The sequence below is a fragment of the Apiotrichum porosum genome, assembly GCF_003942205.1.
Source record: "Apiotrichum porosum strain DSM 27194 chromosome Unknown scaffold_3, whole genome shotgun sequence".
In the NCBI taxonomy this organism is placed as follows: domain Eukaryota; kingdom Fungi; phylum Basidiomycota; class Tremellomycetes; order Trichosporonales; family Trichosporonaceae; genus Apiotrichum; species Apiotrichum porosum.
Window position 1 is genome coordinate 1,362,000 of NW_021167110.1, and position 14,416 is coordinate 1,376,415.

Genomic DNA, 14,416 nt, shown 5'->3' on the forward strand with positions numbered 1-14,416 from the left:
GTCTACCCTATGGCTCAGTTGGTTAGCGCGTGGAGCTGTTATCTCTAGCACACTCCGAGGTCCCAGGTTCGAGCCCTGGTGGGGTAGCTAACGTCTCTTTTTCGTGTACAAGAGGTGTAAGAGGTGTGTCGCAAAGGGTCTGGAGGACACACAGGGTCGAGGAGAAGGCGGAGGGGAAGGGGGACGTTGTTTGCACCCTGGACGGCCTGGTATCGAGTCTATGCTCATCTACGCTGCATGGGGTTGTCCACCTGCCACAGGAGACGCATACCATCATGCGTATCAAGACGGGGAAGGCGTTGAACAAGTTGTGGGTCGCAGAACTGTCATGAAAGCAATGTGAAGAGATGGAAAAGTGCCACAAACGAATTGCACCCGCTGTTGTCAGTCATTCCTCAGTCCTCTCATGGCCTTCCCGTCCGGTCTTTAAGATGGCTGCGACGATGTCGTACTGCTGCCAGGTACATGCACTGTACAGTGTTTTCTGGCGTAGAGGTCAAACCAAGTATCCTTTCAGTCGACGGAAACCAGCCGGGCAGGGGACGCGTCGGAACATTGCGGAGAGGGAGAGTTTGCGGCAGTGGCGGCCAACTCCGGCAGCCAGTGGAAGTGACTCTGGCCAGACACAAACACGTCCCAACCATGTTATTATTAACAATGGGAGATCGTCTGTCTAACACGTCAGCTTGCTCTGCACAGAGTAGACCACGTATGATCCCAAGAATTTGTAGAAGTTGTGTATCCAGTATAATACATAATCGTACAGTCTAGTCCTTTGTCCTGGTGTGTCTAGTGTCTTCCCGTCTATTACGCCTACAAGTGCAGTTGGTAGTTCAAGACGTTTAAGCGTCGCCGCGGACCTGGAAGAAGCGCTTCCACCAGCTACGGCTGATACCCTGCTGCGAACGGTGGACACCATCACGCATGCGGTCGTAGTAGTGCGGGTCATGAACGGGGTGGGTCATGGCAGCCGACAAAGGGAACTGGACGTCAGCATCAAGGCCAGAACAAAACAGGAGCGCGAGAGATCCTGCATGGTGAACATGAACAGCTGCCGCGCGCTGCACGCAGAGTACTCCAGAGTTCATGGGACCTGTAGCAGGCTGTCACCAAGGCGGACTACTGCGTTGCGGCAGCAGCAAACGGCGGCACCGAACACGCAGTATCGCAGCACCCTGCTGAGAGTCCACTTACAGTCTTGAGAGCCGACGCCTCGTTAATGCGATCGACAGCAGCGAGGGCCGAGTCGACTGCTGCCTGCTCTGTCGTGGAGAGCGTGTCGGCACGCTTGTTGAGGGCCGCTTCCGACGACTTGGGAGGCACGCTGAACGAGCGCGACACGATCGCGTCCATGGCATCGGACAGCTGGGTGGCTCCAGAGCGGAAAGGCGTGGGCGGGATAGCGCGCGCGGAGGCGGCGAGCTGGTATAGACGCGAAGCCATGGTGGTGACGATTGTGACGAAGTTAACTGGTTCACTTCGTTGAGGCCGACTTCATCTGAACGTGTTGAACATCACCGTGGGAAGGTGGAGGGAAACCATGTCACGTGATGTAACGGAAGCAAAGTGCACATTGAGCAGTTGCGAAGGAGGTGGTGGGTGGATGAGGACGACGTTGGCGGCGTCAAGGGTGGTCTGCTCGACGATTCCGACAACGCAGAGATATCCGATGTGATCGTATACATATAGCAAGTCGCTGTAACCGTGGGATCTGCAGCAAGAATCCCGAAAGGAAGCTCTTGGGGGTGTCCGATAAGCATGCAGACGACCGATCCACTCAGCCAGGAGAGCCATTAGACCGTGCATTACAATAGCCGGTGCCAGACACATTAGAGTCGCAATCGCCGATATGCTAACGCCGACAATACCACCGCGTTAATAGCCGTTTCAGCCAGGAGCCGCCACGGCCCTGCCGGCGTTTCGGGATTTCTCTCTGGGCGTGAAGATCCTGTGGGTGCCGCCTGTGGGTGGTGGGTGCCATGTCGTTGCTGAGGCTGTAGCACCATCGAACCCATCCCTCAACCCAAGCAACTCTTCTCTGGTGTAACACCGAGCGACACGCCCGGCACAACCAGTACAAACAGCATTCAAAATGGCCGCGCTCCCTTCGGACGTTCAGAAGGTCGCCAACGAGGGCGTCGTGAAGCTCTTCGGCAAGTGGGATGCCCAGGAGTGAGTATTGGAAACGGCGCACACGAAAGCAGATACAGGACCGACCACACGCATGGCACGAGCGACAACCACGAACACGGCGAAGACGAGGAGGATAGAGGACACGGCGGCGTGGAGCTGTCGCTGGAGAAACGGGCTGGAAAGCGGCAACGAACTTTGGCGGTTTGGGCGGTCGTCTGCAAACGACCCAGCCATACCTCGAAAGCCGTCTGCCTCGCCTGCGTGTCTTGTCCTCGTCTTTCGATCTGTCGTGTGCGCGCTTGCCTGTGTGGTGTGGACTGCGTGCTTCAAGTGGCCTAGGAAACGCGCGAAAGAGCAAACAGCTGACAAAGTGTAGCATTGAGGTCAAGGACATCTCGCTCACCGACTACATCAACGTCAACCATGCCGTCTACGTTCCCCACACTGCTGGCCGTTACGCCAAGAAGCAGTTCGCCAAGGGCCGCATGCCCATTGTCGAGCGTCTCGTCAACGCGTGAGTCGCGCAGGAGAAGGCAGCTGGGGCTTGGGTTGGAACGGTTGGGTGGCCACGCACACACGGCCACGCACACACTTTGGAGGTGCCTTGGAATTTGGTCGTCCTTCTGGCACTCAAAAGTGTCGACGAGGGTCGACCACCCAACCCAGACCCACCGTCACCGCCTTGACTGTCCACTGCGAACGCATTGCTGACATTTCACAGCCTCATGATGAACGGCCGCAACAACGGCAAGAAGCTCATGGCCGTCCGCATTGTTCAGCACGCTTTCGAGATCATCCACCTCGTTACCGAGCAGAACCCCGTCCAGGTCCTCGTTGACGCCATCGTCAACACCGGCCCCAGGGAAGACTCCACCCGTATCGGCTCGCAGGGCACTGTCCGTCGCCAGGCCGTCGACGTCTCGCCCCTCCGCCGTGTTAACCAGGCTATCTCGCTCCTTACCATCGGTACCCGCGAGTCGGCCTTCCACAACTCGAAGTCGGTTTCGGAGTGCCTCGCCGACGAGCTCGTCAACGCCGCCAAGGGCTCGTCGAACTCGTACGCCATCAAGAAGAAGGATGAGCTCGAGCGTGTCGCCAAGTCGAACCGTTAATCAGGTTCATTTGGGCCGGAGTGGCAGTGTGCATGCAACTCATGCGTGTCTACTGTCATCCCCGGATGGGTATACGATAGCCGTGTACGAGAGTGGTGCGGTGGAGGAGGGGCTACATTGGGCTATAGCTCGTTCTGCATCGAATTTTCCCAAAACTGGTTGCACGGAATGGAGTGGAAAGGCAGCGAGTCCCACTGATCAACGGCTATATGCGCTAATCTACATCTGCAACTGGAGGCCGCCCAACGGCCGCGCGTCGTGCAGTGCAGAGGCCAGAGGGTAGGTTCATTCGAGGAACTGGCAGGTAGCGGCAGGAGGGACCTCTAGGTGCAAAGGAGGGTACATTTTGGACAGTCGCGCGAGTGCAAAAACCGCCTCGAAACAGTTGGTCAAGCACATATGGCTGCAGCTTGCTATCTGGGCACTACCTTGTGCCACCAGTTTACATATGTCACCCGTTTGCATGTGTCACCTGATCACCTGCTGGCATGCATGTTGTCTCGAGTATACTGAGGCCAGCACTGAGCTGTAGATAAGCCAGTGCCACTTTCGCTTGTAGCCGGAACCCCGAAATCGCCGCCGGGGCCTGGCACTCTTGTGAGCTTGTGACGGGGCGTGTTTGCTGTCCATATGATCCTGAAATCGCGTTGAGTTTATTTCATCGCGGCTGACGTCGCTGCGCGCTGCCTCTCTAAGCCTTAAAAGCTGGGAGCAAAAGGAAGAAATAGTGTAAAATGTTACTATCATGCTATCACTCACACGTTGATCCCGAGCTTATAAGTCTTGTTGTTGGGGACGAAAATAACACGACTCCCAATGTCCCGGAGATTAGGGTGAGACACCTGTGATTGGGATAACCTTGTGGGTAGCCAGAGGGGATGGTGGCACATGCTGGGCCAGGATCGATATGCCAGGGAGAGCAGTTGAGCGCGCAGAATGTGCAGGGTGTGGTCTCCATCGCCGCGCACATATGCACATGCTGCACATGCATGCACATGCAAATGCTGCCTCGCGTGGGCCCGCCCGCCGCGCCCTGTTGTCCTGCGGCTCCTCACGGCATACACTGGTTTGCCCGCTTGGCCCACGCATTTGCCTCGGCAGTGCCTGAGCCTGCCAATGATCCCTTTCTTCTTGGGAAGCTATGCGACAACTGACACCTTTTTTGAGTCATGATCATGTACACTTGCTCCACCTCGCCACCGCACAGCACACATCCTCCTTTGCTACAACAACACACACAACTGCCGCTACAGTACGGGAGGTGGCACGTCAAAAAACCGCGTATATCCTCGTAATCACTACCACTTGCCAACCCTCATCCACCCCGCCCCCGCAGCAAGGGTCGTCCCGTGCCGCCCACCAACCCCCCTCCCCCCCCCCCCCCCCACACACACACACACACATCCCCAAGATCTCAAGAAACAAACAGTTCAACCACTCGCTGTACTGGTGACCCACGTTTACCCACGAACAACTGCTTTCACTGCTCTTAGCAACGCAGCCAGTCGTGGTGAAGGTCCCTAGCTGCAGCCGCGGTCACAACACGCACCCCACACCTACTTGCCGTTGACGTCACTTGGCGGGACGGGTGTTCACCGCGGGGCAACCCCAATACTGCCCTCTGGACTTCCACAACAACAGTGTCGAATTCTGAGAGGTTGAGAGCGCATCCCAGAATTCACAATTGACACTTGGTGCACCACGGCCACGAATGTCGTCCCCGCGTGACTCTGGGCGAGCAGCCGATCCCTCACCCACGTCCTCGACCTTCCAACTCAGTGCTTCTCCGCAACCATCGCCGAGCGGGCGGAGAAGCTTTGTTTTCCCCATCCGTTCCGTGTACCGCGAGGGCCGAGGAAGCGACCCAGATGTGAGAGGACCGAACAATCGAGGTGCTACATCCCTGGTGCCGTCCCGCACGACCAGTGTGTTCAGCAGCCCGCCGTCTGGAGGTCCTCTCACATCTCCCCCCTCATTCGGTGCCCAGCTGCCGGACCCGTTATATGTCGATCCAGATCGTACGCACACGCACGGTGACTCTGGGGTTACCTCTCCACTCGCGCTGTCTGTCCAACACACGTCATCTTCATCTCCGTCTGTACATGCGGCGCAGTTACATGCGTCATCATCGTCCCCGTCGACACACTGTCAACAAGGTATGTCACCTCAGTAAACTTCAGCGGTGGCTGACGCCCAACCACAGCCACCGTAGGCGAGGACCTGTCGGCACCTGTAACCGCCAATGTGCTGCCCATTCCTTCCAGAGACCGTACCGAGATTGTGGCCAACAAGGAAGGTGCTCCCGAGCTAGTCAACCCGTTCACGCGAATTGTTCGCCTCGCTGATACGGCGTCCAACAGCTCGGAGCAACCCCCAGATGACCAATCATACACGGAAGGAAGCTGGCCAGGGTCACGCCCACAACAGACGAAGGATGGCGGGGGATCGTCTGGCACCTCTCTCCAATGGAAAGGGAGCGGTACGGGGGCGGCCCATGCTTCGGTACAAGCGTTTGTCAATGACCAGGCGCTCATCTCCCAAATGTCCGATCCAAACGTCCACGACTCGTCACCAGACCTATTTGCTAGGCACAACCCGTTCCGCCACGAACAGTCCCCGCAAGGTTCGGAGGAGTCTGACAGTCCGTCGACTGCAGTTAGCGTTACAGAGGGCTCGAGTCAGCCTGGCGAGGGGGAGAGTGACCGGTTGGACCAGTTCACATCCCGCTTCAAGCACGTCCAGCTTGATGGCGGCCACTTTGTTGCCGTCAACCGCAAGGGTGATATGATGCGTTGTGAGGACGAGCCCATTACGACACCGGGTGCCGTTCAAGGGTTTGGCGTGTTGATTGTTTTGGACGTCAATGATCAGACTGGTGCCCTAGTGGTGCGGCAAGTCTCAGAAGTGGGTTCATTTTGCACGCATTCAAGCTCACAGCAGAATTCAACAGAATTGCTTGGCCTGTCGCCGCAGTACCTCTTTGGCTTGAGCTGCTTCTCCAAGATCCTCGTGGCCGATGAAGAGGACACACTACGTGACGCTCTTGAAACTCTCGAGGACCCGAACGACGTGGTGGACATGGAAGAGTTTCAGGGCCCCCAAGTCCTTCGCCTCTCTGGCTTTGGCGAGCCTGGTAGCGATGCCGCTGGTAATGGCCAAGCCAACATCAGAGGCTCCCGGCTGCGACGTGAATGGTCTTGCTGGGTTGCAGCCAGCCGCCCAACGCAAAAGGATTGGCGCCGGACTGACGAGCGCGGAATGCAGCTGCAACGACCGCACCTCGTCATCCTTGAGTTTGAGCATGAGCGCGACAACTACAACCCCTTGACACAGCCACTCGATTTCGCCGAGAATTCTGCTTCCTGGGTTGCGACGTCGAGCGACTCCGTCCACACTCACGCGAATAAGAGCGAGAGCAATCCTTCGCCCAAGCAGCAAGAGGCACAGTTTCACTTCCGGCCGCCTGCAATATCGAGGCAACTGTCCAAGGATGCGTCAAGTAGCGACCTGGCATCTGTGTCGGCCAACAGCAGGCAATGGGCCTCCACAGGCAGCGTCGGTGGAAGCCACCCTAACGGCCTGGATGGGCATGACATGGAACCACCACTCGAGACCATTCTGGACAGCACGACCAATCACGCTAAACCCCTTCGCGCACTTCATGGCATGCGATACGGCCCCGGATCGAGTGGACAACGCCCGCAGAGGGCTCCCGGAATCTTCCGTCCCGACCGCCGTCAGCCGCGGTCGTCGTCACACCGTTCAGATGCACTGGACGTGTTTGCTGTGCAGGCCCAAATCAACGAACAGCTGGATAAGGCGGCTGATCTCGACGCCTTCCTGAAGATCACCGTCGGCTTGATCCAGGATCTGACTCGCTTCCATCGCGTACTCGTGTACCAGTTCGACAAGGAGATGAACGGTGAAGTCGTCACTGAGCTTGTCGAGTGGGAAAAGACGACCGATCTGTACAATGGACTCCGCTTCCCAGCTGCCGATATCCCACAACAGGCGCGCGAGATGTACAAAGTCAACAAGGTCCGCTTCCTCTACGACCGAAGCCAGCAGACCGCCCGACTCGTTCTGCGTAACAAGGAGGATCTCGAACATCCCCTCGACATGACTCACTGCTTTCTTCGAGCCATGTCCCCTATCCACATTCGATGTAAGTGTACCTTGCATGGTGATGGTGATGGTGATGGTGATGGTGATGGTGATGGTGATGGTGATGGTGATGGTGATGGTGATGGTGATGGTGATGGTGATGGTGATGGTGATGGTGATGGTGATGGTGATGGTGATGGTGATGGTGATGGTGATGGTGATGGCTAATGTTATCTAGATCTGGCCAACATGAAGGTTCGTTCCTCTATGTCGGTTTCAATCATGGCCTTTGGCAAGCTGTGGGGACTGATCGCGTGCCACTCATATGGCAAGCACGGCATGCGCGTTTCCTTCCCAGTTCGTCAGATGCTGCGTGTCCTCTCGGACCAGATCTCGCGCGGCGTGGAACGCCTCAGCTATGCCCAGCGTCTCAAGAACCGCCAGCCACTTCAGTCTCTGGCCAGCTTTGCCTCGCTCGACCGGAACCCTCACAGCTGGCTCGGCGATGACAAGAGTGACTCGTCAAAGGGGTACATCGTATCCAATGCAGACCAGTTACTGGCACTTTTCAAGGCCGATTCTGGACTTTTGGTAATCAACAAGGGCTGCAAGTTGCTTGGCCACTCCCAACAAGCACACTCGATGCTCGAAGCTGCGGAATTCCTCCGTGTAGCCAAATATACCGATATATGTTCCTCCGACCACCTGTCCAAAGACTTCCCAGACATCAAGATCCCGACTACACATGATGCTATCGCCGGAATGCTGTACATTCCACTTACAGAGGATGCTGGTCAAGACTTCATCGTCCTCTTCCGCAAGGCCTGGATTCACGAGATCAAGTGGGCTGGCAGGCCGTACAAGGACGAACATGCCCGTTTGAACGCCTCGCTTGAGCCGCGCAAGTCGTTCAAGACCTGGACAGAGACAGTCACCGGAAAATCAAAGCCATGGACCGACGACCAACTTGACAGTGCTAGCGTTCTGTCGCTCGTTTACGGCAAATTCATCCATGTGTGGCGCGAGCGGCAGCACAGTATGATGTCAAGCCAACTCACCGCCATTCTTTTGTCCAACACGAGCCATGCCGTGCGTACGCCGTTGTCGCAGATTATCAACACACTCGAGCTTGCTCTTGCCGGAAACATTGACGGCGAAACCCGTGACATGTTGGAAAACAGCCACCAGGCGTCGCGAGCACTTCTTTTCCACGTTCACGACCTGCTCGACCTCACCCGCGTTGAAACAGGCAACGAGACAGCGTTTAATGACCCGTTCGACCTCAAGCAGACGATCATCAGCACAGTCCGTCTGTACCAGACGGAGACGATCCGTCGCGGTATCGAGTTCCGCGTCACTGTCAGCGACGACCTCCCTCCTATCGTCGTTGGCGATTCGCGCAAGATGAGGACGGTCATTTCAAATCTCGTCGCCAACGCGGTCGAATACACAACGCATGGTATGGTCGAGGTGGCCTGTCATCTGGCTCCTCAACAGGACGGGAGCCCCTGTGTTTCCAACCCCGACAAGCGTACCGAGGTTGCCATCGAGATTGTCGTCAGTGACACGGGTATCGGCATTCCACCCGCCAAACTCGAGAAGATCTTTGTCACTCTTGAAGGTGCTGAGGATGGTACCGAAGGCGGCGTCGGTCTGGGCCTCGCAGTGGTTGCACGCATCGTCGAACAACTCTCTGGACAGCTCCGTGCTGAGAGTGAAGTTGGAACTGGCAGCAAGTTCTTCTTCACAGTCAACATGGGTGTTCATGGCGAGAGCGCAGCGCAAGCTTTGCCCAGCTCGTTATCCGCTCTGGTACAGGGTCGCAAGCCTTCCGGCGGTGTAGCTGGAAAGCTTCTGTTGCTTGATCCTCTGCTGTCTGGCTCGACCGGGAGGTCCTCTGGGTCCACCGTGACCATCGGGCCCAAGTCGTTAGTATCAAGGCTATCATCTGGCCCTGCGACCACATCCGAGTCGTCACGGTCGACGGAGAAGGTCCTCAGTCCCAACCATAGCCCTCGACAAAGCCCCCGTCAGTCGTCTGCTGATCGCAGCCAGACGCCTCTGGCCGTACCGACTACGTCTCCATCGTTGCCTATCCGTCTTCCGCGTCCCGAAACTCCAACACGATCCACAGTTGGACCAAAAGGTCAACCTATCTTGCGCATTTTGGTCGTCGAGGATGACATTATCAACTCGCAAATTCTCCAACGTCGTCTCCGCATGGACAAACACACTGTCATGGCAGTGGAGAACGGTCAAGAGGCAGTGACGCTACTTGCCTCGGACTGGGACATCGATGTTGTCCTCATGGACATCCAGATGCCAATCATGGACGGCTGGGAGGCTGCCCGTGAGATCCGTGCCCTCGAAGAGCGGGGCGTGGCGGGCTCAGGTCAAGAAGGAATCGACCCATTGCGAATCGACGGCCGTATCCCCATTTTTGCGGTCTCTGCTAGCCTGTTGGAGAACGAAAGGGACAAGATGGCAACACACTTTGACGGTTGGCTTCTCAAACCGCTTAGTGAGTGTGGCAGCTGCAGTTGCAGTTGGCAAAATGGTAAAGCTAACCGCCGACAGATTTCCCGCGTGTTCGCACTCTTCTCGCGGGTTTGCTGGATGAGGAGAAGCGAAACACAGAGGTATATCGTTCGGGCTCTTGGGAGAAGGGAGGATATCTGAGGGTAGCCCCCGGTGCGCCTGCTCCGCCATAGCAAGGAGGGCGCAGCCGGGGTCGAGCAAATGAATAAAAGCGACAAGACCTTTCACTTTTGCGTTTACGGTTTCGACCGTAGTAATTCAGTCTTGGGGATACTATTAGGACGTACATCAGTGGTTCCCAAACCCGTATGTAGTCTCTGCGGCAGTGCATAAGTGGTGCACGAACGGCTTGCCTAGACAGGTCGAGACGAAGTACGAAGTGTGGGGTGGTCACGTGACAAATTAGGCCAGGCACGATGACTCGGTATTGTTGCTGCCTGAACTTTCGGTCATCATGCACCATATATGCTGCGTGTCCTTCGTCTCTCGCCGCGTGCTCTTTCCACACCACTCGCTCGTACACCACTACCCAGAATGGCGTCCACTTCCTCTACTCCTGCCGCCGCCCCTCTCGCGATGACCTCGGCTTCCCCCGTCGTCGGCATCATTGGCATGGGTGACGTGCGTTTCCACTACTGACCCTCGTCTCCTTCGCAGGCAATGTGCTAACCACTTTCCCAGATGGGCCGCATGTACGCCCGTCGTCTTCAGAGCTCTGGTACCAAGGTCGTGGTCTGCGACAAGCCCGACGCATTTGCCACTCTCCAGACCGAGCTCGCCGACACTGGCATCCAGGTCCTACGCGACGGACACGCCGTCTCGCGTGTCGCCGACCTGGTGATCTACAGTGTCGAGGCTGCTGCTATCACTGCCGTTGTCCGCGAGTACGGCCCCAGCACCAAGATTGGTGCTACCGTCGCTGGCCAGACTTCGGTCAAGGCTCCCGAGAAGGCCGCATTTGAAAAGTACCTCCCAGACGACGTCGACATTGTGTCTATCCACTCCCTCCACGGCCCAAGTGTTACGACTGAGGGCCAGCCTTTGGTGAGTCGGGAGAGTGCAATGGTATGGCGAGCGGATTACGGATCTGGCTGCTATTTATCTGTACCGGGCTCTTCTAGGCCATCCACGGGGCCTGGGCATGTTACTACGTGTCTCCGTTTACGTGTATTGACCGCCAGATCATTATCCACCACCGCGGCCCCGAGGAGAAGGTCAAGATGGTCGAGGACGTGTTCCGCAGCTTTAAGAGTCGCTACGTTTATCTGTCGTACGAGGAGCACGATGAGGTCACTGCCAACACCCAGGCGGTCACCCACGCCGCATTCTTGAGGTGAGTGGTTTATCGTGGCTGCGGACCGCTCCGCCCGACTGGTGCCGTATACGCTTCTTTTGCTGACAATATAGTATGGGTATGGCCTGGAAGTGTTCGGGCAAGTACCCTTGGGAGAACGCACGCTGGGTGTCCGGTATCGAGGTGGTCAAGGTCAACATTGCCCTGCGCATCTACGCGGCCAAGTGGCATGTCTATGCCGGCCTCGCAATCTTGAACCCTGCGGCTCAGCGTCAGATCCAACAGTACTCTCGCAGTGTGACCGAGCTGTTCAAGCTCATGGTCGGCCGTCATGAGGAGGAGCTCTCAAAGCGCGTGTGGGCTGCTCGTGAAGCCGTGTTTGGCTGGGCGCCGAGCGAGGACGCCGTCGCCGACGAGGACGGTGGCCGCCACCCTATTCTCCTGTCCGAGGAGATCCTCAACCAGTTCACTCTCGGTACACACGACCCCAAATCCCAGGAGGAGCCAAACTCGCACTTGTCCCTTCTTGCCATGGTCGACTGTTGGGCTGCTCTCGGCATCAAGCCATTTGACCACCTTGACGTTGCTGGTACGCCAGTGTTCATGCTCTGGATCGGTGAGTGCAGTCTTGGACACCACAGAAAGCTGATCAATGTTCAGGTGTTGCGGAGTACCTGTTCCGCTCTCGCGAACGTCTCCAGTCTGCGATCGAGGCCGGCCTGTCGGACCGCGTGTTCCGTTCAGACGACCTAGAGTTCACGGTCGCCGCACGAGGCTGGGGCGAGTGTGTCAGCTTTGGCAACTTTGACCTCTACGAGAGGAGGTTTATGGAAACTGCTGGTGAGTACTTGGATCAGGATTGTGTCATTGGCGAAGATGGGTATGGCAAGAAGGATGAGTGGCATCTGCTGGACAGCTTGGAGCTGTCTGCATATTGCTGAAGAAGATGTCCCGAATCTGGGCACTCTGCTTCACGTCCACCGGGGAACGTCGCGTCCAGTGGATGCTTTGGAGTCCAGGCTTGCCTGAAGCCTCTCCTGCTCGCGTTGGATGACCTGGGCTGCCGAGGTGCAAGGCTAAACGCCGTTTTCCCGTGGCTGTCCTGTCGTGCGTGCAGTTTGGGGTGCTGGGGCGTGGTGGCAGAGACAATGGTGGTGGTGACTGTCGCCATTGGCATGCGGGACTCTGTGAGAACCCCGACGACGCGTCGCAATGAGACGCCAAGATAAGAGGACCGGTGTCAAGGTTTCAATATCAGGCGGAGGGACTGTGATCTTCATTCAGTTCAGTGGGGCGTTGAGGAGGGCTGTGACCAGGAACGACACACTCTCGTCAAAGCGTGACTGGAACCGTGACAGAGTGTGCCGAGAGGTGTCTAGTGCATCCGTAAGCTGGAATACAGCAAACCCCTATTGGCGCGCCAGTGGTTTGAAGCTTATCTGGAGAGGTAATGAGCCTTACCCTGGCGACCAACTGGAAGCTTAGACGGCATGAGCTTGTATACCGCACTCCTCTCACGAGCCCGAGCCTTCCTCTTCTCCGTGCCATCATGTCCGGACTTCCGCACATGCTGTAACCTGTGTATCGCAGACAGGTTTATGATCCGTTTGACTCGACCCGAAATAGTTGCACAGACTGCAGGCCTAACGGCATTCACAGACTTTTTCGCGCCACGCTTTGACGAGGCGACCAAGATGGGAGGCAAGATGATCAAGGCCATCCAGGACGCACGCTGAGGAGATGCGACGCTCGTCAAGTGTCGTACGAACACACGCACGAACACAAAGTATCCCGATGCCGCAGCCAGGTGCCAGGGGCCGGTCCCAGGAGGCTGGTGCTGCGGGTCGGCATTGAGGGTTTGCACAACTTGCTTGGGACTTCACATGCACGCACCGCAGTACGAGAATTCGATGAAGAACACGAACCGCAACATGCATTTTTGGCAAATACATCACTCAACAAGTGTGCACAGTAGTTGTGTTGTTTGAGCTTGAACATGACGGGAACTGACGGGCATGGCGCACCATACTGTACCAGCCACTCACACTCTGACGAGATACCTTCCAGATTTCTGACGAGAGACGCTTCCAGATTCGTTGTCACGTTCCATCAGTCCGGGGTCCTCGTGGACCCTAATACTGGAGTCGCTCCACGTACACAGCCTTTAGCTTGGGTGATGACAGCATCCGGTGCCAGGGGCCCTGTTCCGTCAAGTGGGCTCTTCTCTACGACTACGACGAGGTGTGAGGCTGAGTTTAGAGTGTAGATAACTCCTGAGCTCAGAGTAAGTATCTCCGAAGTCGGGACGGGAAACTTGCGCTGCTGAACAGTGCACTGATGTCCGAAGTCACCTCTCTGCAGCTGTCTGAGCGGTGGGGATACGGGGAGCAGGGGGGGGGCAGGGGTCCCGTACGTTTTTTTCTTGTCGGCAATTTTCGCAACTTTGTGTACGTAAAATCAATCCCACTCCAAATATATCGTCAAAGCAGCGTGACTTGCGTCCCAAGCGGGGATTGTGTCCCCCCACGGTTTCACGCCATGGATAAGAACGCAAGCGATCCATGACTTGGGATTGCTGCAATTACTGGCAAAGGGTTCTTGTCGGGCTCTAGTGCGCTAGACATGTACAGTGCCAGCCAGAGCAGGCGGAATTTTGATCAACCATGCCTGGCAATAGGCCCCAGTTCGCCACGGAAATACTTTTTTAGACGTGGTCAAGACTTTCTTCGTTAGTATGCCAGCACTACTAGTAGTACCTTGTCTGGACAGAAAATGCGCACTAATTCTGGAACCGTGACAAATGTGCCATTTGAAGGATGATGAAGCGGCCCAGACAGGCCAGCCAAACAGGAGAGCGATCATGCAACTTCACAGAGATCTGGGTTTGTTCTCGCCAAGAACGTATTGGTGAAGACTGTCACACTACTACTGCCAATTCGAGTGTGGCGGTGCTTCGCTGATGCTCCCCTCGTATAGCTGGTGCAGCAAGGTACATGCGCCGGTGAGCACCGCCAGGCCCGACAGGTGGCAGACGGGTGTGGCTGACGTGGGAGCGTGCGTGCATGCACGCCAAGATCAAGACTCTGGCACCTTCTTTGCCCTGCGCATGTGGAATTTACTCGGCGGAAGAGTCCGCAGTCCGTTCCAAACTAGCGCGTGTGCGTACGTGCGTACGAATGTGCATCGTGTGTGGGAGGAGTGAGAGGAGTGCGTGCGTTCGAGACGTTGTGAGAGT

At 56.7% G+C, this 14,416-nt stretch overlaps 4 protein-coding genes and 1 non-coding gene across 5 annotated transcripts; 4 read left to right on the forward strand and 1 right to left on the reverse strand.

Moving 5' to 3' along the window:
* The first annotated feature begins 3 nt into the window (after positions 1 to 3).
* EHS24_006099 lies at positions 4 to 87 on the forward strand. Its single transcript has one exon. It is a non-coding gene; the product is annotated as a tRNA-Asn (tRNA).
* Positions 88 to 842: 755 nt separating this feature from the next.
* EHS24_006100 (uncharacterized protein) lies at positions 843 to 1,443 on the reverse strand (the record flags this gene model as incomplete). The annotated part of the gene is made up of 2 exons (XM_028621573.1): positions 843 to 983; positions 1,195 to 1,443. 2 exons carry the CDS (start codon positions 1,441 to 1,443, stop codon positions 843 to 845), a joined length of 390 nt encoding a protein of 129 aa, XP_028478025.1.
* A 649-nt stretch (positions 1,444 to 2,092) lies between these two features.
* Positions 2,093 to 3,245, forward strand: RPS5 (ribosomal protein S5; the record flags this gene model as incomplete). Its single annotated transcript, XM_028621574.1, has 3 exons — positions 2,093 to 2,172; positions 2,510 to 2,647; positions 2,855 to 3,245. The coding sequence occupies 3 exons, from the start codon at positions 2,093 to 2,095 to the stop codon at positions 3,243 to 3,245; spliced, it is 609 nt and encodes a 202-aa protein (XP_028478026.1).
* Positions 3,246 to 5,786: 2,541 nt separating this feature from the next.
* On the forward strand, positions 5,787 to 10,060 carry PHY1 (Light-sensor Protein kinase; the record flags this gene model as incomplete). Its single annotated transcript, XM_028621575.1, has 4 exons — positions 5,787 to 6,149; positions 6,186 to 7,410; positions 7,588 to 9,870; positions 9,927 to 10,060. 4 exons carry the CDS (start codon positions 5,787 to 5,789, stop codon positions 10,058 to 10,060), a joined length of 4,005 nt encoding a protein of 1,334 aa, XP_028478027.1.
* A 361-nt stretch (positions 10,061 to 10,421) lies between these two features.
* On the forward strand, positions 10,422 to 12,917 carry TYR1 (prephenate dehydrogenase (NADP(+)); the record flags this gene model as incomplete). The annotated part of the gene is made up of 6 exons (XM_028621576.1): positions 10,422 to 10,508; positions 10,569 to 10,931; positions 11,069 to 11,220; positions 11,295 to 11,797; positions 11,842 to 12,021; positions 12,841 to 12,917. The coding sequence occupies 6 exons, from the start codon at positions 10,422 to 10,424 to the stop codon at positions 12,915 to 12,917; spliced, it is 1,362 nt and encodes a 453-aa protein (XP_028478028.1).
* Between the last annotated feature and the right edge of the window lie 1,499 nt (positions 12,918 to 14,416).